Source organism: Anopheles arabiensis, chromosome 2 (genome assembly GCF_016920715.1).
Source record: "Anopheles arabiensis isolate DONGOLA chromosome 2, AaraD3, whole genome shotgun sequence".
Taxonomy (NCBI): Eukaryota; Metazoa; Arthropoda; class Insecta; order Diptera; family Culicidae; genus Anopheles; species Anopheles arabiensis.
In genome coordinates, this window is record NC_053517.1 from 90,924,937 (window position 1) to 90,952,665 (window position 27,729).

General features: G+C 44.1%; 1 protein-coding gene across 6 annotated transcripts in view; it reads left to right on the top strand.

Annotated features, from left to right (window-relative positions):
* The window catches only part of LOC120908426 (semaphorin-2A-like), a 292,853-nt gene that overhangs the window by 187,751 nt on the left and 77,373 nt on the right, over positions 1-27,729 (top strand). For all 6 annotated transcript variants that reach the window (XM_040319401.1, XM_040319398.1, XM_040319397.1 and 3 more), the window contains one exon: positions 1,631-1,682. In XM_040319401.1, coding sequence (XP_040175335.1) covers positions 1,631-1,682 — 52 coding nt within the window. The remainder of the gene's footprint in view (positions 1-1,630; positions 1,683-27,729) is intronic.

The following is a 27,729-nucleotide window of genomic DNA, read 5'->3' on the forward strand; positions in this document are numbered from 1 at the left end:
TGGAGGGATTTAAGCGAGAGTCCAGATGATGGTTTTTAATTGAATTCCAACCATCAGCTCGCGTACCGATCGATATCGAAAGCTGGACTGCTGGCTTTGCGGTTGCTCTCTACCACACAGCGCCTCACAAATCTTCGCCCATTCTGCGTCCGGCAGCGCTGGCCATGTAGCATGCCTTTATTGAAGCTCTTGGCGAATAGTTTTGCTCATTAATTGCTTCCTGCTTTTACTTTATGTGTGTGACCGAGTGAACGAGGCGGGTCGGAGGAAGAATCTCGGTACCATTTTCTTTGGCTGGCGATGCGAAAGGAAAGAGAAGAGTACGGACTGCGCGATGTGTCTGGTTTGTGGCAGGAATTTAGAGTGCGCTTAGTTTGGCGCGATAAGAGCGGTAGCCGCCATGTTTGGCTGGCGTAATTACCCTTCGCCATCTTGCGGATGAAAGCGGCTGCCGATGGAAGAAAAGTTGGCTGTAATTTCAGCCAGACGAATTTTATTTATAGCAGCACAGAATTGATTATTTATTGGTGCACGTTTCGATGAGGAATTTATGCTCCTAGCGAAGCGATCGATGAGCTTTAATGTTTGTTTTAATCCGGTGTTTGCACTGGTAATATCATCAACAGTGAGGGTTGAATAACTACAGCTACATGATGAGGCCTAACTCTCGATATTGATAGAGGAAATATACGAAGGTTGTACTTAAATTAAGAAAGTCTGCTGTGAACCAATTTTCTCTCATAAATGTACCAGCTCTTCATACCATAAATTCTTGTTGTGTGTCGTTTCCTCATAAAAAATAGAATTGTAATCCGACACCAACAAAAACCATCTTTACAAAACAAACATCAAAAGTAGGACACTTTTTCAATCCCTGGTAAGAGTCGAGCAAGCAAACTTTTATCCTAATTTGACTCTAAAATACGTGTTCTTTTTACCTCCGCCTTAGCATTGACAACTGGTAGAGAATGTAGCAACGGTACACTGCTTTTTCGTGTAGTTTCCACTTCCACTTAACCTTTTCGCTCCTGCTCGTAGGCCATTTTTCCCCGTACCAATCATGCTGGCAATAGCCTTTCTATGACATAGTTCTGAGAAAAACTGGCATACCGTGTTTTTCTAGCACTCCTGTACGGAGAGATGTTCTGTGTAGCATCATTTTTTCACTAAGTTTCCGGTGTAGCAACAGCATGAAATCAGCCTGGACTAGTAGAGGATTTCTCGTTTAAAAATAAAAAAAAAAAAACAGTTGAAATATTAGTCAAATTTGATCTACTCTGGCTGCTCATAGTGCCCCTTTTCCCAGAATTAATCACGAAAGGACCGGCTAAGCTTCAATGCAAAAACACAGCTTTCCGTAACGTTGGTCATTTTGTTCTTGGTTTGACGGATTGCATGCTGGTTTTTGCTCAGATTTCGAAAAGTGTCCTCTGCTGTTCGTGTTTCAACGAAAGTAACACGGAGTAAGAACTATCACGGAAATCAACTAACAGTCAAAATGTTCATCCAGCAAATCTCATTCACATAACTTTCATTAGCAATGATTTTTGGGTAGATGACTTTGCCCAACCGAACTAAAAGCACAAAAACACATTACTAATTCACTGTTTCTTTTTTTATTCTTCTACAGGGATCGAGTGTTTAAGCTGAACCTAAAAAACGTCAGCATGACGTCATGTGAGGTAAGTAATTGGGTTGGAGTTAATTGGGATGATCAGTTTTTTATTGAAATAATGCTAACTAATTTGCCAAACCAATGCACAGTGAATGTAATTCAATTTCTCTCACGGTGAAACAATTCATAATTAAAAAGTTACTTCTTGCAAACAACGCCAATTGCTCCCTTACGTCAAACGTCAATTCTACTTTTCTTGATACATAAAACATTACTTCTGACAGCATCGTTCAATGTAGTGTCTAATGCCTCCGACATAATAAGGCACAAATTGCTAAACAATTGATTAATTACTCCAAGCTATTGGGTTATAAAATTAGTATCAAAATTCCCAGACGACCATTTTATCGCTTCCGAAAAAAGGAAACATTTATCACGATGGGTCAGTTGTCTTGCTCGATAAGCGACGGCGCCATTCTGGAAGGGGAATAAAAAATTGTTGCAAAAGCTGTTTTTTTAGGCTACAGTACACAAAGAGACTCCACAAGCGAACGTTGTAGAAAACGCCCTTTACGCGCGCCTTTTTCGATTAGACGAGAAAGAATATTTAAAGTCCTTTCCAAAAGGGTGTGTCGCAAACGTGATGTTGACCTTCTTCATAAGTTTGGCATAAAACTGGTTGGCCAAACAACTTCTGCAGTAAAGTGGAAAGGTTTTGTTTTATTCACTTCTTTTTTGCTTCAAATTTTACCATTACAAGCGTAAAAAAAAAGAATGATTCTTCCAGTATTACCGTCACCATAAGCAAAGAGTTTGAAAGAACCGAATTGTGGACGAATTTTCCTTCAGCGAACAAGAAAAGGAAATGGTTGTAGTAAAGCGTGAAAATAGCGACGATAAATTAGATTTATGATTATTGTTATTGTTTCCACCGCGCCTTGCTTCTTTCTGTGGTGTTTTCCTTTTCTTTTAAGAAAACAGTGGAAGAGTTAGGGCTGCTCCAAGATGCTCCCAGCTGGGGCGGTGTTGCCGTTTGAACGCGCCGGAAGAAAGAGGCCGAAGATTGGTCGTGTGCTGTGTGACAAGGGAAAGATGGAAAAATTTAAATTACCGGACGTGCGGGCACGCTGCACGTTGAGCGATTGCTTTGTTCCGCGATGGGGCGTTGGTTGTGGCCCGTTGTTTGCCCGCGTCCGGTGACGAAATGGTGTTAAAACACATATTTTATCTTGCGAACGAAGTGGTGGTGGAATTGTTCCAAAACTTCGAAAAAGAATCTTTTGCATCTGCTCGGAAATGCGGGAGGGGTTTTAGGGTTTTATATCCTTTTAATTGCATTGTAGAGGCGACAAAGTTCGAAGCTTCCATTGCTTACAATTAGCCTAAACTATATTTTTTGTCTGTCTCCTCCGTTCCATTTGGTTGCTATTTTATGCATCAGTTGTGTTTGGGGATCATTACACTTTGGCTAAAGTTTTACAATTTAAGAAGCACGTTCGTTACTGATTCAATCATCAGATTTATGTGATGGAATAAGGAACGATAAAAAAGGGGTTCGTGACAAATTGATGTAGGATTAGTAGAAGGGTAGCACTAATGGAGTTTCCTTTTATCAGTATTTGTATTGATGTAAAATTCATTTTGGTACAAAACACACAATTTGAAAGATGTTCGTTCTTTACGTTAAATGTCTTACTTACAAAAAAACAACCTTACATATTACAGTAAGATAATTTCATGTTTATCTGTTGTTATTAATCTGATACCCTACGGCTAAGTTTGACACAAATTTCCATCGAACTTACCCTTTTGCGACACGTGCGGGAATTGATTTTTGACATCCTTTGGTACAGCTCCGTGTAGTTTGCAGTGTAATTCCCTAAAGCATGCCGTTCCCCACCATTTACGGTACGAAAATATTTAATCGTTTCCCAATCGCTTCTTATCCGTTCCTCCCTGTAATGCTGTGTGTTTGCTCGTTCTCTTCCCCCTGTTGACTGCTAATCGATTTCCAGCGCCTTCAATCTCCCCTGAGGGTACAGTTTTCATTCACATTTTTGGGGGGAAAATGCCTGCGGTGTTCCTTCTCATCCGGGTTTAAAGCCTTTTCCTTCATTTTCTGGTAAAGAAGTAGATGCTTAAATCATGATAACATGGGCCAAAACCTTGGGCAAGAGTTCGCTGGTTGTTTACACGAAAACTTATCGTGCCAGTGAGGTTCGCCTTCACCAGTCGAGATTGCGAAGAAGATTCGCCGTTGAAAAGGGTGAGCCTGATGACAGAGTCCTACAGGAACGCTCCCCATTTATCAATATCCCATTTCGTGAATTGACAAAAATGTGAGCAAACAAAAGCCGGAGGTGTGGAAATAAGCCTGAACCGGGGAAAAAAGGAAGCATTAAAGTGTCACCACCGTCTCGAAAGTTTTCCACTTCATCCTTTCGCTTTTACATACGGGAATGTGTGTGAGCATGAACAGTGTGACTATTGCCAAAACCTAAAACCGAGGATGATACTCCACACCGAAAGCAACTGCACTGCGTAGCTCCCATCCCACCAGTATGTTTGTTCATTTTTCATCAATAAGAGCCGTAGGAGATTAGATCAGCCATGCAGATAAGACGACGGCAGAGATCGGAAAGAGGCTCTGATTTACGCGAGCGCTATTCAGAAAAATGTGTTTCTCTTTCGTCGCATGCAAATAAGAAAAAAAAAACCTTCATCCATCGGCACTATGTAGTCGTCGAGCATTGCAGCGGAAAACCATTGCGCATTGCGAACATCAACCCCTGTGGGCCGTGCAGTGGCAGACGTTTCGCGTATGGGAAAGTCAAAGTTTGTGAATTCGCTGGCTGTGGCACGCGGCGTCTGTTCAACCAGTCTGAGGGCTGATGATGGGGTTGGCAGTGAAAGCATTAATCCGAAGAGTAAAGCCTGCACGAGTCGGGGAATATCCGAACACCCATCGTGCTCATTGTTTGCCGCTGCACAAACAAGTGGATAGTCTTCCATAGTGAGTTCCCGGTTTTAGCGATGATTTAAAAAAGATCACTATTCACTTCAGCGCGGCAAACAGCGCATCATGCTGCGACATGTCGGCGGTGTGTTGCTTTCACTGGCCTCCTTTTTTTCGATTCGTGCATTCGTACCCTTTATTCGTGTACACTTTCAACCAGTGAAACAAAAAAAACTGCGGGAAATAAGTTGCTCTAGGGTAGGATCAGCGAAAATTGGCGAAAAACGATCAGCAGTGAAATATGTTTGCTTTGGTGCGGTATTGTCGGAAGGTTCTTTTGGAGGCTCACACAAATTTTGTAGAGGGGTTTGGGAGCTGGGTGTCTGTAGTAGTACTAGCTATGTCTGTGGAAAGTCTTTTACGTCGCTTAGAACTGTTGATGGTGCAATAAGGGGTAGACTGAAGCAACAAACACTCCAACTTGATGCTCTACTCCTTGATGGGTGATGATTATGTTGCTTGGTAGAGGAGCTAGGGACGCACGCCATCCATCAAGTGTACATGTTGAAAAAGATTGATGAAAGGCATAGGATGACGAACAATTGGGCAGAGTAGAGTTGCATGTGCTCTTCCAAAAGGGAGTTTATCAAGCTTAGCGAGAAGAAAAAAAAAAGGTTCACTCTCCAACATCATCTCTTCATCCTCATCCTCCATCACATTAGAGGCAGTTTTGCGCTGTACCTTTAGTGTATGTGCCACCAGGAACCCACCACACTCAGTACACGCGTTGACGACTTGTGTGGTTCCGGGTGGTTTACTCTCTGAGCAGCCACTTACACTACCAGTGCTGACTCCATTGGGGGGGAGTTGGGATTTGGTATTTTTGTAAACGATTAACTTCTGAATGCACACGGATCTCTGCATTGCCGTACACTGCAGTACCGATTGTGCTGCACGGTGAATGTTTTGTATTGATGCAGGGTGCGTATGGGAGTGAGAAGGGCGGATACAAGTCGTTTATCAAGCGATACAAGTTGCCGGAAGAAGATGTTGGTGCGACTCAGATAATGGAGAAACTATTATCTCCTCTAGTTGCTTTTTATTAACAACTGCCAGTTTAGTAAACTAAAAATGCATTTGTCATTTTTATTCGGTACCATATAAAACAATTATAGTCTATTTATGTCTTGTAACAATGTTTATTGTACCCAGGCCTGACGAAAAGAAATTGATTTATTGTCAATAACGGACGTAGTTTTATTTCCATTCTTTGAATGTTTGTAATGCCTTGCGGTGTTGATGAACAGAGGATTGAAATTTTACGATGTACTAGTACATTGCTTATCAAAACTCTTTCACTCGCAATATCCGGAAATCAATATTTTGTAACATTTCTTCCCAGCAGCTAACCCCGCTTCATGCGTATCACAGTATCGATTGTCTCCTATAAAAATAATAATAATAATACAGTAAAACTCTCCCTTCATATTGCCAAATTCTTCATGCGAAAGTGCCAATGAAGAGACGGCCAGTCGGTATATCACTTCATCCGCAAAGTCCACCGTAGCATCAACCAAACGACTTCACCGCATCAATCTCTATTGATTACTCGGGGGCTTATAAATGACTCGACATCAATAACTTCATCAAATCGACCATTTCACAGGTTCAACTGAGCCGTCACACTGTGCAAGTGTGTATGTGTGTGTGTGTGCGAAGGAAGAATGAAAGCAAGCAAAAATAAAAGCCTCCACTCTCTCCCTCTTATGATGTAAGTGAATAAAACCATCACACGCAGAGAATGGACAGACACACACACGCGCAAGCACTTTCCCATTGGCGATGGAGACGCCTGGTAGTTTATTGGAAATGGAGGCGGTCATCCCTCCGTACGATTGTCGATGCGGAATTTCCTGATAGAGGGAAGCGAACCGAATGGAAGAACAGTGTACAAGTGTGAACGATACCCGCACCCGAGACTACACATACGATGATGCTTGAATCATCAGCACGCCGGGTTTATTGTCAGAGGCTTTTCTACCACCGTTCATGGCTGCTTTTTTTTTTTTTTTGTTGCCTCCCATACCTCCGTATCGATTTTCAACAATAGTCAGCAGGACGCCTCGTTTGATCGTTCGTGAAGGAGAAGTGTGATAGGTTTAACTTCCTTGTTTTTTTTTTTTTTTGTGGATCCGTTTTGGCAAGCTCGAAGATTCAGACCACACACATAGTCGAGCTTCGCTGTGAACGATTGTGCCCTTTTTTGCTATTCTCTTCCACACGCACGTGATCCTTTTCACACATATGTATCGGCATTCATTTTCCAATTTGCTCCCATCCTCTCCTTCCCTTCATTAACCTCCCAGAAAAAATCGTTTCCTTTAGCCCTCCACGATGACGATGTTGATTGCTCACCGATGGTGGTGACGTTACCTCATTGGAGTACACTCGCCTTTTTACCATTCTGGACGGTATTTATACCGATTGTCCAACAAAGCGTTCCTTCAAGGTTTCGAAGAGAATGATAGAAAGGGAACGCGCGTGAGAAAGTGAGAGAGAGAGAGAGTCAAATTGATTGACTTGTGCAGTGGATACAAAAAACGTTTTCTTGCCGATAGAGCTTCAACAAATCGCCTAAATTCACTTCGACCAACACGATGTCCGTTGGGTCGAGTCTGTCTCGAAGGACTTCTCGGTCTCCGCTTCACCGCTTAACCGTCCGCTGACATATCTGGACGCTGTACACAATCTGTCGTGCTTACTCCTTTTTCACGCTTCGTGTAGTTTGTTTGCCATGTAATTTCATCCGTAAAATCAATACTCGATTTCCCCCACCCCTACCACGCGCTGCTCTTCTTGATCGTGATCGTGGGGGTGCTGTGTTTGTGTGGATGAATCTCACGCCACGCCCGACCGTCGTCTCATGCATGCTGATGAGCTGAAAGGGCAGAAGCGAATAAAGAGAGCGAGGGAGAGCATAGCAGAATCAGTACGATACTTGCGCCGCAAGTAGTTATCCTTAGCAGACCGTTTTTACGCCGTTTTACGTTACTGCTTCGTCTATTCCCGGGCAAACCTTTGCAATGAAAGCGAGATATATTTATTTGTGATTCGAATGAAGACCATGATCATGACAACTTTGGCTGGAGCTCAGGGCACAGTAAACCGCATCCTACCCATTCGCTTCTGACCTCGATATGAATCGAAGCGTGCAATAAGAAGAGAAACTAAGGCATCCAATACAATACATCGTCAAGTGGTTGTGTGTTTGTATATGTATGTATGTAGCGACTGGCTCAGTATTACTACGGTGTACTTTGTATCGTTTTGCAAATTGTTTACCCATCCCTTTGTGTTCGTGTGTGGAATTATCGTTGATTGAAAGGATAAAACGATAAATATCGGGTTTTATTGGGAATACTAATAAGTTGCACAGATTGTAAATATTTACTTTGTATTACACTGCATCTTTTGCTGTTTCTATTGGACGATGATGCATCTCGTATAAGGGACGGTCCCGTGGTACAGTCGTCAACTCGAATGACTCAATAATATGCCCGACATGGGTTCAAGCCCCAAAAGGACCGTCATGCTGCGTGATAATGAATTAAGCCACGAAAGCCTGTACAGGCCGGCATGTCCGCGTAGGATGTTACCGCCAAATAGAAGATATCATATATATAAAAATTGTCGGAACAGGTTTTAGTTCGATCGTTATAAAAGTTTGCAGTTTATATAGAAAAAAGCATTTTAGCATTAGAAGTTCACCCAAAGGTAGAATAGTTTAATGACTGATATTGATAATTGGTAATTTTTAATTACCTATTTGATTAACGACTAAAACGGAGGGCGTCCCTAGTGAACTTTTACAGGGTTTCACTATCCCAATCTTCCTTTTTTCCTCGGAAAAGCCGTTGAAAACGACCATCCATTGTCAATTGATTGTCCAGATTCATTCGAGAGGTATTTACTGCCCCTTCTGGCCTGTAGCTATAAATTAACCCCAGCCAAAACTACTCTTCTGTTTCCGATCTCACTCCAATCCTTTCTCCCTCTACCCAGCGCACAAGCATGGTAAGTAGTTTGGCGCAGAATAGAGGCATGCTACTGTCGGGCAAATCTTTCCGCTTTACTTGTTACCATTTCAAAATGACGGCTTTGCAGAACACCGAACTCCCACTTGTTCGAGCCATTGTATCCGGAAGGAAAGATATGATCGCAACCGACGTGGACTTTCGCCCCCTGTGCCGCTTTGCCCCTTCTTTGCATTAGTCGCATCAGTCCATCGTTATTTTCAACACTATACAAAGTTTTCGATCAGCAGGCAAAAGTGAATACCAATCCAAGTGGGTTTTTGCTGACTGAAGAACGTTGGACATCCTGTGCGCTGCTACCGCTAGCATGCCGGGGGTGCTGGGTCGTGGAAAAAGTAAACCCTTTGACGAGCTACAGAGGTGGCGAGCGCTTCTACCCGTGTTGGGGCTAAAGAGTGCAAACACCATCGCCGAACGCGGGTGTGTGTAACTGGGCCACGGGTGGAACGGGTGTTGAACGGAGGTTTTTCCGAAGCATTAGACAGCTTCCGGGACCGGTGTTGCCGACGAAGCGTAAATGTAGCAATTGTTCCGGGCCTGTGATTTTCCGTACCAATCTCGGGGAAACGGGGGGGAGGGCTGCAAAGCCCACAAGGTGTGTGGCAAAAGTTTGGCAGGAAATTTATTTGCACTTTGTGGGGAAAGGTGGGAGCGAGAATGGATGACGGTAGTAACACTCCATTCGTTGGTAAAAAGGGGACCCACTCAAAATCTAACCGTAACTCTTTCCCCTACAGTAGCGTCCCACCGTTGTGGATGCTGGATTTGGTGTGTTTTATTGTTCATTTTCGATTTTTGGTCGGGAAGAGGATTTCACTCACTTACCCTGTTTCATTTGCTCGTGCAAACACAAATACAGAGATGCACAGACGTATCCCGTGTCGGTTGATGATTTCGGTATTTCGATAAAAAGACTCTAATTTATGGAGCTACCGATAAAACAGGATCTTCATGGAAGGAGTCTGAGGAAGAGGTTTATTTTAGCACAAAATCTGCCTTTAAAACATCCTTTCTCTATGTAGCACGACACCTGCATCGCTGCTTAATGAAATCGATGCAGGAAGTATGAATGTTTTTTTTTTTGTTATATCGATTGGTCGAAAGCGTATTTTGCTGAACTTGCCAAAAGTGCTAACGATTGTGTGCATGTTTTTATGGCGTTGCGATCTGATACCACTTTCGCTTTCAACGGATTTGATCGATTTTCTCTTACCCGTACAATGTACGCGACATGGTAAATAACGTGAAATCAGCACCAACTGGCCGAGAGTTTTATAGTTGAACATGGAAAACATTTTACAGTTGGAGACTAATTCTATACGATAAAAATGACTGTATGTCGTTTCTGTTGAATTTATTTGGGAAATCATATCCACCGAAGGTTATAATATGTAATTAGTATAAGCATTCGAAACAGAAACTAATGTAAATAACAACAAACAACAACAAACTTCTTTACTATTCATTTGCTGCGTCCAGACACATCTCTTTTAATTATTTTTTTATATATCACCTTAAAGTTATCGGTCATTTTAAAACAAATGATTTTTCCTCTATTTTAAATGTACTCGTTAAAAGAAGAAAAAATCCAATCTGAATCGATATGTTTACCTCTTTTTGTTTTTTTTTGTTTCATCCGATTTTTACCTTACCCTGCAACCCGAAAGGTCCGCTGGGCTAAAAATCTATCGGTGGTTTGGAGCATTCGAATTTATTTACCCCCAAATTGTCCCCCAATTTCCACCTCCAGATTGATGTGGTGCGCTCTCCGTTAACAGCGAAAGTTTAAATTTGTCGTTGTGGTTGCATGATGGTGCTCGTAAAAACTCCGGACACTGTTAAAAACGAGTGTGAGTCTCGGAGGAGAACGTCCACAGTTTTTCCAGTTCACCAAAACGACACCACCATCACTAGCAGAGGGAGCCACTTTCAGCAGACTGTGTACACATTTCCGTTGAGAGTTGGGTGTGTTTTTTTTTAGTTCCTCCACTTTACGCTTCCATCCATTAAATCACTCTCGTTTCGGTGAGTGTGTTTGTGTGTGCCCGGTGGCGCATAGGCGATGACATGATCAAACCATTCCGAAAATCATCGACCAGTCGCGCACCTCCCGCTGGCGGTGCATCATCAATTTCATCCATTCTTGTTTCTCCCTTTCGCGCTCAAATACACACACACACACACACACAAACCCGGAAGAAGAAGCGCGGGAGATGCTTTATCTCTCATTTCAATTCCAACTCTGGCAGAGCCGGCCACAAATTCTCCGGTCTCTTCCGGTTATGAATATTTTTCCAGCTTCAAACGCAGCACAACCGCATGACGCTGCTGCTAGTCATCGCACAAATCTGTCAGGAAGAGGACCCTTCGTTTTTTTAAACTGTCCCAAACGATTGCATGATGTGGCAGCATTGAGAAGGAACAACAACAAAAAATCCTCCCTCGAACACACACACACATTCGGGCTCCTTGTTCGATAGGAGATGGAAAGGGAGAGAAGCGTCAGCACTGGCACACGCTTGTCCGCATCTACACAGCGCTGTCATCCCACGGAATCCGGAACTCGAAACGCTTCGGGGCAACATTCCGTCACCTTCTTCATCCGCTCGGTGAGGATCCACTCCTCCCTGTTCCCGCTCGTGAATGTTACCAGCTCGGGACTGTCCAAAATTGCGTCACTATGGAGAGAAAGGGCGAATTTGGGCTCAAAAATAAAATAAAAATGGCACTTTTCCTCACCATCGCTCACATCCGGTCTGCACGGTGCGGAACGATATCTACACGGGCAATCCGGCCCGGCTGATGACAACCGATTGATGTCAAAATAAACTAACATTTTGTCGTCTATTTGTCGCGTTTTTGGGGGGGTCTGGTAGTGATTTTTACGTTTTTTCTACCCAACCCTTTTACCCAACCTCCCACACCACCGGAACGGGATGAGATCTGATGCTCTTTCGTCGATCGAGGGGAGTTGCTTTTTTTCGTAACTGCTCCCCTGTACTGTACCCCTTTATTTATTTCTTTAAATATGTACAAATACAACCAAACAAGCATCTCGGAATTGATGTCTGTTCCGGCCGAATGACGCAACATGCCCTGCAGTCACGATCAGCCCTTTTGCGTCCGAAAACTCGGCGAAGAAGACGAGGGTCCGTGGCAGGAACCGTGAACCAACTTCCGGACAAACCAAACTTCATAGCCCCGCGGGGCAAACAGTGTTTGTTGGCTGTGGTTGTGTGTGAGGAAGAGAGAAAGAAAGAGATTGTGTCGCTCCCGCAAAACAACCGCAACCGATTGCGAATTTTCTCTGCGGGCAGGGCGCACAAAATTTGGTGAAAATTTTCTGAGATCCATTCAGATCCGAATCTCCGATCATCACACCTCCAACGCCAGCGGCACAACACGCATCCTTTCCGGGAGTCGCCCCGCTGGCGGCAGTACGCAGCGCACAGGAGAAGAGCATTAGCTATAGGATGGAGGTAGAATTCTTTCTTTATTCTTTAGCCAGAGCCGTTTCGTTTCAGGGCACACAGTTGGAAATCCATTTTTCAAGAGAATCAACTACACAAAAGGGTAAAATTTAGCAATGAATACGAAAGCATCAGAAACATCAAAAACATTAAGGCTACATTTGATTGACTCAAGTTGACAAGCGGATGAAGAAACTGAACAAGATAGACTACAGACACAGCACAAGAAAAAAACAACAAAGAAAAGGGATGACAAAGTTCTGAAACGCATGGAAAAAACACATAACTTTAAAAAGTAGCTTCTTAGCTCTGGTAGAAAAAAAAACGGGGGAGAAGTTTCATGTTTGTTGTTGTCATTTCGCAACGGGACGTGTCCCCTCAAGGGTGATAATTATTCATCCTTCTTCATTACACGGAAATGGTGACAGCTGCAGTGATTTTGTAATCGGCATCAGTTGTGGTTGCATCTTGGGAAGAAAAGGTAAATTAGGTTCGGTGATGATGTTCATGTTGCTTGTGTTTTACAGTTTTATGGTAGTTTATTGCTTTTTAATGATGTAGGAGCGATTTTAACTATTTTGTTTATGATGTTTTCATTAAACTCATTTATTGTTTCATGTCGCCAAGAATAGAGTGATTCAGCAGAAACCATAATGGTTTTATCAAAGTTTGGTTAACTTTCTCCAATGCCTTGGTAAAGATGTCTCATTATGATCAAGAATTCTTGTTTGCTTATTTTATTCTTGTATTTGCACAAAAAAATTGTTCTAAACAGCAAACAAAAATTTCCAATAGGTAGTTTAGTTGCTCTAAAACCTATTTTAAACCCGGAAAAACGCCATTAGTCGCGTTCTGCACCATTCCTTTGTAATCGATTGTATTACCGACGGCATGACGACAATGACAATGAAAAAGTGGTTCCTAATCGATGTAACCATGAAGTTGACAGCTGTGGCAACTTCAACTTGTCCTACTGCTCAGTAGTAGCAGCAGTAGCAGCACTGTAACAGAAGATGATTTGAAACATGATGCATGTCCTTTTTTTTGTTACCGTACCGATAATGATATGACTTTCCATCTTGAATAGCTCGCGAGGCGGCCTTTGTGTTAAAAATAAATTCATAAACACTCTCGGTCGATTATAAGCGTGTAACCATTTTTTTTTTCTTTTGTCAATGGCGCCCTTCCTGTCAACTGAGTTCAGTATTGCTGCATAAAAGCGAATAACCTTGCTTTCCTCACTCAAACACTTTCCCAATGTAGAGGACGAATCGGTATGATCTATTTTTTATACCACCACATCGAGGTTTCCCTCTTTGAAACACCCTTACACGAGCAACATTTACAACAAGTGAAACAAACTGCAAGGCAGACACACATAAAAAGCCCCGATTTGCAAACCGAGATCGAAATCGAGAAATGGAAAATATAGATATCCGAGTAATGAAGAATGGCAGTCGGAAATGAGGTTTCGGTTCGACGTGTCCTTTTTTTAAGGCCCTCTCTCCCTCTCGCTCTTCTTCTCTAGCATAAGCTGTGCGGTGCCTTTTTGTTGCGTGTGTTTACCGCACCACCTTTCTTCCCAGCCAAAAACTAGCCTCCCGGGAGGGAAAGAATGGCAACGTGGCTGGCGGATATGGTGAGTGATGTTTTATGTTATCCTGTCTCCGGCCATCAGACGGGAAGCAGTAGCAGTAGCAGCAGCAGCAGCAGCAGCAAAGTGCACCAACGCGACTTACACGCTTCGAGCCGTTTTGTGTAGAGAGCGGCCCCCGTAGGTGGCAGTGCGTGGTGGTGTATTGTTGTAGTTACGAAAATGTTGTTGTTGGAAAATATGACAGCTGTTTCTTTTAGGGGTGGAAAAATTGCCTACCACCCTGCAATCCTCCCTTGGCGTGTGCGTGTTGGAAATGGTCGTGATTTTTGATCGAATTACGCCTGTCAAACTGTGCTACACATGTCTGTCCTCACCGGCGTGTTCGATTTTGAATGTGTTTATTTAAAAAAAAAACGGCAATGATTCTACTCATGATGATTGTTTGTGTATGTGGCTGAATGATTTAACAGCTTCTTTCAACCCACACAAAATACACTCACAATTTGGTGACTTCTCCCGGGCAAAGGTGACTAGACACGGGACAATAAATAATGCTCTTAACCACCTTCCCAATGGTACTGGTCTTCCGGTTAAATGGTATAATTCTCCGGCGTTAACCTTCCCATTTCAAAACCGTTATCAAGTCTGACTTCACTGTACTCACAGTGCAGCGGAAAGACATGGGAAATTAACTCCATTAAATGAGTACGTAGCAAGAGACACAGCGAGAGAGAGCCTTATCTTCATTCCCATTAAGCGCAAACAGTCACAGTGTAGGATGGTGTGTTGGCAGTTTAAATAATTTCGCATCCCAAAACATTTCGCAAACACCTCTAAAACCTTTTCGTAAGGTTCGGTTGCAGCCGTACGAGGCCATTTAAGGGGGGCCAAGTTTAGCCACTTCACTCCTATTTTGTAGCATTTGGAGTCCTGTTTGGAGTCTATGTGTTTTAGGAGGAACGGTCGCGCGCTTATCACACCTTCCGGAGCGAGCGAAGGGACTGCTGGCTTGCCGCGCTTGTGCAGTGTGTCGGAAGCATCAGGTCGGAAAACAAGCTCCTATCGTGTATCGTCATCACTTTTTGAAGTGTGAATTTATTAACAATTTGTGCCTGCCTGGTTCTATTGCTGCTGCTGCTGCTACTGCAGTTGCTGAGTGCCAGCAGTAGTAGCTCCCGGTGCTGAAACTCCTCCACTTCGCCGTAAAAGCAATAGGAATAGCGTAAACCGGAGACACCGGATACGAGATACGCCAATCCCAACCAGTGTGCTCTGGCAACGGCGGAAACACCCGAAACGCGCTCGACATGGATATTCCAATTGCGCTACGATCTTTAACTTTTACCCGGGTTTGGCGCAAGACGAGCAACGACGCGAGGGCAGCAGTCTATTTATCATCTGTCACAAAATGCTGATGTAGGAAGAACGGCAAGATTTGGGAAGCGAACGAGAGAGAAAAAATCGGTAGGGTGTGTTTTGCTACATGTCAAACAAATGGGACTTTCATTCACCATATTCCACCTCCCGCAGCTCTTCTGCTCCCCTGGGGCTGTAAAATCTGAAATACCGCCCTCCTAGAATCCTAGACGAACTGATGGCTAGCACAGAGCAAGGCTCGTTTTTCCCCTTCCTCGACGTGTGACGCCGGGCTGCCTTCATGAACTCTCAAGGCGAAGGATTCGTAGGGGCGAGCAAGTGGAAGTGAATGGAATAATAGAATAATATTTAGATAGAATTTAAATTAGACCGATGCGAAGGGGACGAGGCTGAACCGTGTGTTGAATGGGTACGGGCAGGAAAGGCGCTTTGCGATAAGGTTTGGCGCCAGCAGACACAGAATATCTAGACAGCCGACACTCAGTAGCAGTGTACGGCTGTCTAAATGCTGAAGAAGGAGTACGAACTTGTCTAGCAAAAAAGAAGGAGAATTGTGTAGTTCATAGGTAGTAGAGAGAAAATGTATGATCATATGAAATCTGACGCTGACGTTTTTTGGCTTCGGGCTAGCGCAGCGCCTGCAACACATGACCACCCGGAGCCGGTTTACCGCTAAAGCAAGACAAAACAACGAGCTTGTAATAAGGGTTTTTTTCATCCCCGCCTCCGTCACTGTACGCCCACACGATTGACCGGAAGATTTGCCATTATTGTGTTGCCTCCCATCGCTACCCTCATTGCTGTGGAGAAAAATGATGTGTTCATTGTGCGTGAAAACGATGCCCTAACTAGCGATTATGCAGACGATGACGGGGATGGTGAGTCTTAACAAAGTGCCATGAAAACGTTTGCCAACGGGCAGTTGATGTTGTTGGGATGGCTTGTGCTGCGGGGGTTTCCAGTGACGCTCAAACCAATGGGCCCCGCCTGTCAGGTTTACTTTCAAAACGCACGTCCATCATACTTTCGCTTCCCTAATTTTTGCACACAAAATGTATCCACTCGAGCTCATCCTCTCAAGATTGAACGTCAGCTTGGCGGCGACGTGGCGGCTACACTGCAGCTAAAAGATGGCTTATCAAGATCACGGGCATCGTGAAGTGAAATTTGAGCCGATAAAAATGTAAACCGCTGCTGCTGCTGCTGCTGTACCCAAAAAAGGTGAAGGCAACGGAGATTAGCTCACGAAACAAAGAGTGGCCTTTATTGGCCGGACTCGTACCGCGGACGTATCGCGCTGGTGGGCGATGCTGGAAATGGAAACACTCGCCAAGAACATGAATTTAATCTTAGCCAGAGCAAACGAGGTTGGGGGATAGAGTGTGTAACCGTAGATTGAAATACAGATTGAAAACGAGAAGAAAATGACACACAGCTCTCTGATTTGGGACCGATTTGTATGCTTTGCTGGGTGAGGGAAAATCAAATGGAAAAATAATACCTAAAAGTGTCGGGGGACACACAGGATGGGAAAAAAAGAAAGAAAGAGAGAGAGAAAGCGCGCACACAGTAAGAGCGATTAATGCTGACACGGCGGGAAAATCTGGTGCTCAGTCAAACAGCGTTTCCACTACGTTCCAAGCGAGACGCCAAAGTCCGTTAAATACAATTTCCACCGTGTGGTCGATCAGCGCCAAACGACCAACCTTTAAGGGACCGTTTGTGGTCCTGTGTTACCTTTTTGCCAATTGAATTTTTCAAACGTTTCTGAATGATTATTCACCGGTAAAAGAAATGGCGGGAGTGGAGTGGCGATGGGAGGATGGTGGAGATAAATCAGCGCGTAAAAAAGTCCTTCGCCAGTCAGCAGACGAAGACGACGAACGCTTCTAGTAGCAGAACCACCCGCCAGTCTGTGTTTGAAGTAGTCGACTTAAGTGGCATTATGCCGTTTGCGTGTTTGCTTACGCATTCCATAAATAAAAGATGATTCAAAATATTTACACTCGCCTCGAGAGTGGAAACAGACGCCCAGACTGATGATGGCTGTGGTGGTGAATGACGAGGACGACGATAAGGGCGCTATCTCCTTGTGCACGGTGTCCCTTTAGACGCCGTACGTCGCCGTTCGACCGCGCACCGTTGAAGCTGCTTAACGATCGTCGTTTGATTTTGCTCCAATCCTGTGGCAGGATTTCGGAAGGGAGCGGACAGCAACGCAAAGCACAACGAAATCCACTTTTTTCTGTCCGTGCGAAGGTGGCCAACCAGCTGCAGCAATCAGGAGAAATCAATTTCGTTTCTCACCGTTTAATGTGAAGCCCGATACGTTTTAAATCTTGCATCCATTTCGGTGGGACGTAAATAGGGAGCAGCATGATGTGATTCGCAGAAAGACGAAGGTAGAAAGCTACCCAGATCCGTGTGCAGGTTGTGCATATTGATGTGGTTTGTTTTGTTTGCCTTAGCTTCACAATTCAATCACAGGATCAGATTGCGTTAAATTTATAATTTTCCTTTGCCGATTGGCAATTCCTGTGCTGTTTACCTTTCCCAAATGCGACACGGATTCTATCTCTACCAGACGACTTTTTTCCATTAAACCATGAGATTGATCTCCATATGTTTAAAGCAGCATTCCATTATGCCATTCCACTTGATTTCGAACGTACGAACTCAAAACGTTTCATGTTTAATCTTTAGTGCAATCGGTGTTACTAACGTGGTACCGACTGCTCCATAGGCAAACTTCAAGGTTCTCCCTCTCTCAGTAAACGCCTAAATGTATGCTAACCCCTTTACAAAAGACTTATCGACCTAAAACTCGGGCCCGTTTGAAGTTCACGCTAATGAATCGCAAATGCAAAGATATGGATGGTTTTGTGTGCTCTGGTGGTGGTGGTGGTGGTGGTTGCTTCGGTTTTCTTTTTCCCTCTATTTACTCAAATTGCAATCCCGTAAAATGCCCGCGGCTGCCACAGCCGCCTGACTGCTAACTAGCCCGATGACGCCCCTCCTCCAATTGCACACAGAATGTCCCGGGGCTTGGGACATTACGTCCGAAGCGCAACCCTTGCTGCTGCGCGTTGAAGATAGTACGCTCGTGGAGGGATTCCGGGTAAGAATTCACTGCATGTGATCTGATGCCAACGAACACCCGAGCACAAGGATCATAATCATCGAGCACTTCAACAGAGGTTTAATAAGATTAGCGTTTAGTGGACCACCCACCTATCGGGCGGTGGGAAAAGCACTTTCCCATCAAGAGATGTTCGATTTTGTTGAAGTAGGAACATTTCCCAAGGTACACACACAGCAATCCACGGGAGGGCGTGATGGAAGAACACTTGGCATATTTTTTTGAGAAGCATTTTTTTCGGAATCTTCCAATTGTAGCCCTTCCAGCATGAAAAACACAGATTCCATTTGTAGTTTTTAATAAAACCGAACCCTCCTGTTTGTTTACGGTAGTGCCTCGCGCTGCCACACTCACCCATTCCCAAAAAGAGGGCAAAGACCTTGAAAAATGTGCGCCGTAAAAGTACGACATGTATTAAAATTAATGCTATCAAACGACAGGCACGCAACAGCAGCGGCACAGTACGTGAAGCGAATACTTCAAGCAGTGAACGAGCGATGTGTGCTTCGTTCAAGGGTTGATTAGGTTGGCGAGGTCTTCCCGCCATCCTAGAGGAGGGGTTTTCGCGTTAACGCATTCGCATTCTAGCTTTCTAATCGGCGGGGAATGATGTGTACAGGCAAAAGATAAATGCGTCCGTAGGTTGCCGTTAGCAAAGGCACTGTTCCTTTCATCCCTTCGTTTGAGGAATTACAAACGATATATACGCGATAGCGACTGTGTGTGTGTGTGTTTGTGTCCCCTCCGTCCGTTCGTGTGGCTGCACAAGGCGCGCACCCTCTGCTTCGTACTTCCACCGCGCGCTTACTGCGCGGTAAAGGGCAAAGGACGAAGAAACAATGTTTGCTTGTCGTGTTTCTTCCTCGGTCTCTGTTTCCTAGGGGAAACATTAAAAACCGGTTGCACCCAACAGCCGGTTTGAAGTGAAATCGAAATCAAACAGGGAAACATCAAATTGAGACAAGGAATGTGTGTGCGCGCGCGCTTAATAGACCGGCAAACGCAAGAGGGGTGTCGGGTTGGGATGCGGCCGGAATGAATTTAATGAAATTTGACATGAAAACGTTACGTCGTGGTCGTTGGGTGCTACCGCCGTTGTCGGGCGGCTTTAATTTGAGCGAAAGCGAAAAGCAATACACACTGGGAAACGGGGAAACAAGGACTTCGTATGACGAGTTTAATAAGGTTTGACAGGAATGTTTTGTCTTTGTGGGGAACTATGTAGGTTTACATTGTGTGTGTATGTGTGTGTGTATAGGAAAATGAACTCTGTTTTGATATTGATTGCTAGCTCTCTTTTAAATTAAATTACATATTATACACATGAAACATACGTTAGAACAGCTTGTATAGTAATTTTAATTGTATTTTTTTTCTTCTTTTCATTATAGGTAAGTCAACCGGGATTTATATATGACGTAACATAAAGCCAACGGCTTGCCTAAACTCGGCAAATGCAATCATCATCATCTTCATCATCACATCAGGTCGTATGCTCGTGCACCCGTTTTACCTACTCTCGGGCCGTAAACTTTTAATGCAATTTCCAACATTATGCTCTGTTATTCTGTTTTAGTTTCTACTGTGTGTAGAGTCCTTTTTTGCACCTCAAACCCTGTGTTAATGGATCTCCTAAACCATATTGTGTGCGCCGTATGTCTGGTGTTTCCAAAATTAGACCTCCCAGTAGCCACTGCGAGCAAAATTTAACATTCCGGCAGCAAAGGCTGACGAGAGTGTGGCAATAATTTCCCGTCAGCATTGCGTATGAGCTCCACTGATGTCCCAGTGTCCGATGGAATTATTTTAAGTGCATCTCAACCGGCACCGAACCCCGTTAGGAGGACGGAAAATTTAACGGTCCCTCCCCCCTGCAAGAAGCTCTACCAGAGCGTGTGCTGTTAAACAGTGCTCCATGCAGAGCAGACCAAAGAGAGTTCAGTATTTAATGTCTTAATTAAATCTGCGTACATTTTCTGCTCTTTTGTGCGCTGTGTCGGAGCTTATTACGTCGTCGGAAGACAAGAGCAGTAGCAGCAGGCAGTGTACAGTAGTTGTGATTTGCTTCGTTGTGAGCAATTAATGTACTAGCATTTAAATTCCTACCATATGAGACGTGTTAAATTAGTAAGCCGCGTTATCAATACATTTCATCGTGTATGCTAGTCTATGTTTCGAACATTAAATACATTTTGATTGATGTTTACAAGCTACGTCATCAATTATGATTCGATAAGGAAGTAAGGATACGTTTTATGTTGCTTTTCCGTTACACCAAAATAACGACATCCTCTTATACAAAGCACTTAGCAATATAGCAACTCGCATGGAAGTAACCTTCCAACAGTAGTGATAAACTTCATCTTACCTTTAAGGTGCATCTCAACCGTGCCTAAATGACTTCATCTTCATCGCGACGCTTCGTATAAGGTGTCTATCTCATCTAACTACCATCACAATGTCGTCTTCAACAAGACATTCCATCAAACACATTTCAGTGACCCTTGTTTGCACCAATGGAAATTCCTGCGTCTGTTCGTACTTCGTTTTTATTAAACTACCCTCTTTTCCTTCATGTTATCCTTCCATTTCACCACGAATTCTATGTTTGTGTGTGTGTTTGTTGCTCTCTTATGTTTTATTTATCCACTTCACCCATTATGCCGGCGCTCGTCATCGCCTGTGTATGATCGTTCTGGCGGCCCAGCCTCTGCTGGGAGAGATTATATCCTGATTGCACGTGTCCTCAAGTGTGCTGCTGCCCGGAACAGGCCACACGCCGCTGGCCTGGTGTATTTGGTGGTGGTGGTGCGTTTGACATTTTCGCTTTCCATGCTAACGACGCAATAAGCAGTTTGTAATCCACTCGTCATGCTTCAGACCTCAGACGCGCAATGTCTTGCTCCTTCCTGTCTTTTCGTGTTTTTTTTAATCCGCCAGATTCCCGTGCCTTCAATGTTGTCTTTTACGAAACATTGGACGAGAGCGGCGCAGTAAAGCGCAGCTTAAAAGGGTTGGTTTGGGAATTTCGCCTAATTTGGCAAACAAGCGCACCGAGCGCAGCAGGTTGAACGTATTAAGAGAGCAATTTCGTTGCTTATTTTTTTTTTCGGGGAGACATTCTCGGCATCACGAGCAGAGCCAGAATGGTGGTTGGGAAGTGGCGTGGGTTAAGATGCTGTGGAGAAGTTTCTAGCCTGCCATTCTAGACACACGCCACCGAAATGATGCTGACGGACAAGGTTTAATGGCATATTTCTTCTCTTTTTTTGTGTGTCTGTGGATCTTGAGCTCCTTGTTGTGTATTTTTACGCGCAACGTCGTGTGCATGTTGTGCTAAGTCGCTGTAATCTTATGCTTTAAAATAAAACACGGAAACGTTGTCAAATTATGTGCTCTCGTTGACACCAATAAGCTCCACAAATCGCTGATTTTGCTTCAAACAGGCTTTAAAAGCTCTTCTGTTCCCGGTCTGAAATCACCTTTACATCAACAACAATCAACCTTTGGCTGCCAAATGCTTTCCTGTTGATCCTAACCGTGAAGATAAATAACAAAGTCATCGATATGCACCGCGCGCCGTTTCAACTGTAACAGATCATGACACTTACACCACGAGCGCGGTTGAGGTTTGGATGAAAACATCCTCCAGATCATGAACAGTCTCGTCTTTGCAGCCACCGTGTTCAAAAGCTAACCCTCCCGCCGTTGATCCCCGGGAGGCGTCGAGCGAGGACTTAAGCACCGATGCACTTTCATGCTTTTGTATGCGTTTTTCTCCCACGTCCAGCTGGTTTCAACCGGCATTATACGTTTACCGTCAGTGTACGAGAGAAGCATCTTTAGTGCACCTTCCACTGTCACGGGTCCGTGCTGTGCTGCGCGTTATCCTTGCATCAGCTTCCAGACTTGTTTGCGGTTGAATCATGCCCCAGTCCGTACTCCAACCGGATGCGAAACTGTACGAAACACCTTCCCGACAACACAACGGCAGTTCTGCTAACAGCTTCAGCTGCTGCTGTAGCTGACCAGCGCCTGCACAAACGGCCTCAGGGACGATAATCATGCTTGTGCTGTCTTCTTATAGCAGCAATTCGTTCGCTTACGGTTGGCAAGCGGAAAGGCACCTTGGGTTGTGCATCATTTCTTTCTTGTTTTGAAATTACTCCTCAGGCCGAAGAAAGAAGCACCTACCTAGACGTGCTTTAGAAAACGTGCTACCTTGTACCCCAACGACCACCACGGCGATTGTTACCGGAAGGAAGTGAAATCCACAGGGAAACATCTTTTTCCTTTGCCGTTGCAATTGCTACGGCTCTATCGTCGTCGGGATCTGCAACATTTTCTTCCATTGCTCCCGCGCCCGATAAGATGAATGGAAAAAAGGTGTACCGGAAAGGAGCTAACCCCGAGAGCCGCCGGAACTGTCCGTTCCGTTTGCCCCGTTCCCTCGGGGCAGCAGCAGCAGCAGCATTCTGGCCTTGAGCGAAGACGACGGATCGGTTCACGCTTTTCACGCTACCGACCCAATAATAAGAAACTGTTGAAGCTTTTCTTTTGCACCTTTCCGGTTCGGTTGCTGTGGGCGACGTGCAGAAGAAACACGACAGGACTGGACAAGAAGGCGAAGCAAAACGGGAGGATCTTGTAGGAAATGTTTTACCGTTCTCGGACGTCTGGATAGGATAGGGGGAGGGGGGTTCAGGAGGCCTTTTTTGTTTGCTACCCTTCCAATGCGAACCACCGGTCAGAGAGAACAGCTTTGCTCTAAAGATCTTCTGCGAATCATCTTGACGTGGCTCACGGTCGTCCCGTTCCCGCACACAACTTAGGGGAGAATATTTTTGCAAAGCTCACCGGAAATCCTTACCGCTGCGCTTTTTCTTCCACTTTTTTTTTACAACGGCACCGAATACGATAAGATTATAAGCCATTGTTGCGTTCAGGGGGGGTGGTGAGTCAAGGGGAAGATGGTGTGGTCTTCAAAATGGTCAGCCACGGGTGGAAGGACTGCAGCATCCACAATACATCGTAGGATATCCTCGCCGCGGGGATGATCTTCAAAATCGTGTACAATAAAGCGAAAAGGTGCCCATGACGGGAAAATCCTGTGCAGGGAGGGGAGATGGAGTTGAATCTTGTCGAGGATGTTTTTGCCATCCCACCCGTCAACCGACGGGCACTGCTGCCGGTAGTGATGGTGGTGGCGGTGATCCTTTTCCGGAAGCCAAACTTGGGAAGGCGTGATACACCATCGTTATCCTTTTTCGCCTTTGATGAAGGTGATTTGTTTATTCGCAAAGCAACTAGTGTTGGTGTGTTGCTGGCGTCTTTTTTTGTTCGCTGCTTTCTCCATCCACTCCCATACCCTGCAGGATCAAGGGAGAGCTTTTGCTATCCTAAATAGTGCTCATGCTAACGCTCATCCTTTTCGCCACCATCTTCTCCAGTGTACCCAGTAGGGCCTGGTATGCGAACAGGATGCAGCCGTTTAGCTATTAATTTTGACTGAGTGAGCTCTTACGAATTCAATGGACTGGAGATGAAGATGGCTTCAGCTTGTTGACGGCTGAGCGGTTAGCTTGTTAGTCCGCACGGATGGTGAGGTTTTTTTTGCCTCGTTTTGTGCGCGCTTTCAGGATGAAAGTCAAACGAACGTTAATCAAATGCAAATTATGTTGGTGAGGTTAGCTCACGCACGCTGTCTGCAGTGTTTGTTTCGTCATTTTTTATGAAATGTTGCCAGCAACAGCAAGTACTAGAGAGTTAAGCGTCATATTGGTTAAGTCTGCCGCATGGAAATGAAACATCATTGTTTAACTATTGAAATTCATAAATCTGTTTTTATTTTTTTATTAAACAAGAGCGGGAAAAATGAACAAAGCTACTCATTTCAGCATTGACGCTCACACTATTTCCACTCAATCTGCTCAATTATTCAGATAAATCCCGTGTTTTTTTGCACAATTCTTCGAACTCAACATTACTCAACACTAATAATCAAAAAAAACTATTACAGATAAAACAAATTTCGCAGCTATGCCAAACATCATAAATCAATTTCGCGTGGATATGGACGTAGCGTATAATTCACAATTATCCGATTCCCCTGTTCGATGCAGTACACCGGTTTGCTCTCTACACTTACAGCCGAAATGCATAAAAAAAGCAGGAAACATTTTCCCATTTCGACTAATTTGCAATCCCCAACGATATGCTTCATCTGTCCGCGGCGGAACTCCACACGGACACATACTCTGGAAGTGATAGAGTGAGTGTATGCCACATCCCCCACACTGGCAGGCTGGTTGCTGGCCATATATCGACGCGGTAAATCCAACATCCCCCAGAAAAAACACCCTCCCAACGGACTAGTGTAAACCATTTTCCAACTTATCGTGGGTGGTGGTGGTCCAGTGGCTACCAGACTGGACTAACAATTGAGCATAAAACTCCCTTTACCACACACATACAGGAAGAGGAAGTTACTGCAAATATGGTATGCTGGTAACAGCACAGAGAAACACACACAAAAAACTCCAGTTTGGAGCCAAATCTCGCGAGTGAAGGATAATAAATTTAGCGGAAAAATTTTCAGCTTTCACGAACCCCTTTTTATCTAGGGAATGAAAGGATGGTGGGGAGCGTTAGGGGTTGTTTTTTTTTTGGTCAGGTATCCCGTTTTTACCCTTTATTCTTCCGAAAACCCACACAACTAGATCTTCACCACAGCTTTGCATCTCGTACGCGTGTTTATTTGCTCCAAAAATTTGCAGCTTATCCCGGCGTTGGATGATTCCCCTTTCCGTTTTGTTGGAAAGGTTGCGAGTTTTTTGGCTAACGCTACCAATTAGCCTTTGTTTCCCTTTGAGATTTCTTTGCGCTGGGTGTAGTACTTTTTTATTAATATTACTTTTTTGTGATTTACCGCATCAAGGCAAACTCTTCATCTATTAGGTTTCCTGGTTTTTATCGTATCTTTAATTATGCAAGTACGGTGCGTTAAAGCGATAGCTTTTAAAGTGTGTGTGTGTGTGTGTGTGTTTGTGGGTCTATGTGGACAGCGATAACCATACCTATTGGTGTAAAGTGAAATCATTTTTAAAAGTATGTTTTGTGGCGTTTTTGTGCCAGGGAATGAGGATTATTTAATATGATTTCCACGTTTTTGGGTTTCTTTGTTGACCACGTGTTCTCTTCGGATAAATTAATTCAACAACAGATTGAATGAATGTCCTTTGTGCTTATGTGACGTATTATGGCATGTTATGAACATTTTTGTTAATTATTTATTTTATTTAAACCCCCAAATTTTAAATTTAGATCTAAATTGTGTCCGCAGTAATCATCGCTATCGTTATATGTCATATATGTTATCGTTATATGTCCGACAAGAAGACGGCAAAACGCCCTGCATATTCCCTATGATGCGTGTTACAACATCTATTCTTAGCGTATCAGTTTAAATTAATGTACTGTTTTATACACCGTGGTTTTATGTCTTAAACTAGAATCCATTTATCTCAGACGTCTCAATTTCACAAAAAAAAATCAATGTATTGACGTTTCTTGAACGGCTTTTTCCCCCTACTCTCGACGCAACGCTGCCCGGCTGTAGAACCAGCTATGTTGAGTTGACATTGATGAGCCATTGAGTAACACACACTGCTGTCAGTCTTTATCAGGTAGCCTCCTTTATGTCTTCTTTTATAACCGTTCTTGATGCTGAAAAAAGCGATTTGTAAAGGATGGACACACAACGCCTCATACAACGGTGTAGCAATGTGTGGACACACAAAATAACAACAAAAACCACACACACACACACATCCAGACAACCATCACATCCATGAAGACGGCGAGGATGAGTGAAAGTGTTTTGTGTTGAAAGGAAGCAACCGCTAACTACTAACAGCCTGCCCAACACGACCAGGCAAATGGGTAGCAGAGAAACACGGATCCAGAGCACTGGTTTGAAGGACGTCTGAGTAGGTCGAGTGATTCTCGACTAAAATAGGACGGCTTTCGTCGAGTTTTGCACGTTTCGCATCGCAATCTCTTTCCGCGTGGCTCTTTTGAAAAAGGTTGTATCTTTTTTTTTTTCAGGCTGTTTTCCAAAATTATAAGTGTCACCATGGGTTAGAAAAAGGTTTTTTTTGGTTCTGTGTGTTTGCTTTTGTATCTGCGTATGTTCTTGAAACTCGGGAAGGGTTTTTTGTACCTTTTTGGGAAGTTTGCTTGTAAATCTCTCGGTAAAAGAACGTGTTCATGTATGCAGATTCAGGGCACATTTTGTATGGAAGTGTATTTCCATGTTTTGTTTTTGTCTTTTTGAATTAATGATATCAACGAAGGATAATCAAACAGGGATAGAACTTCTATTTTTTTTTTGAGTTTTTCTGCTGCCAATGTGCCGCAAAGCATGTTTCTTAATAGTTTGATGAATATCGTATTAATGCATCAAATAAAAACGCCATATTCAGCCAATAAAACAATCCCAATTAGAGCTTTACTTCATTAACAACAATTGATGTCACATTCATAAAGCAAAAATATTACCACCACTGAAAGAACACAATCTGCATAAATCTCTAAGCCGCTTAAGCCGTCGGCAACAAAATCGATAACGATTCGGAAGCACATTAAATCATTTCCATACGCAAACAAAAGCACATTGTGTGCAGAAAATTTGCATATCAAAAGACACACAGCACACACCACGGTACAGAAATGCTGCTGCTTCCCTCCTCCCACCAATAGTTGCAGCACGCATCGTTTCGAGCAAGCTTCGAAAGCTTCACAACGGCACCTGGACGGGGTGGCTCTCTCAAAGCTCTCTCAATCAATACCATCAAAAAGGTTGATTCGTTATCCTGCTGGCTAAATGTTGTTTTTCCTCGTCTTTGTTTTCCCCTCCCGGTCAGTGGCGAGAGAACCCAGCTGGGGGTGACGCGGCGGTCGGTGTGTATTAAATCCAAATGTCAATCCATCCAACGCTCCCCGGGCGGGCACAGGACGAATGCAAATGAAATGCTTGATTGCTGATGCATAATATACGATGGAAGTCAGTTTTCCCATTCTGCTCAGCAAGTGGAACCGAAGGCTCTTTCACCCGAACCCTCTTTGCTCACCTTCCTTCACAGCGGAGCGGGTGCTCTCAGATGTGTTAATTATCTATGCATAATTGCAACCCTCTCCAGCGCCATAAAATATAACCCACGCACTCGGAACACCCAAACACAGGGGGGGTTGAAATCGGTAAAATATGTTTCATCCCAGAAAAGCAACAGCGAGAGATAGAGGGAGAGGGATGAAGAGAGTTCTAACGACAGTTGCGTCCCACTCATCAAGTACACCAGTTTAGCAAATATTTGCACACATAAATCCACCGCACGCCGAAAGCCATCCCCACCCGTATGCAGTCACGAGTAACGGGAACGGTTCGAGTTTTACGGAGAACCGGTTTAATTCAATAATTTTC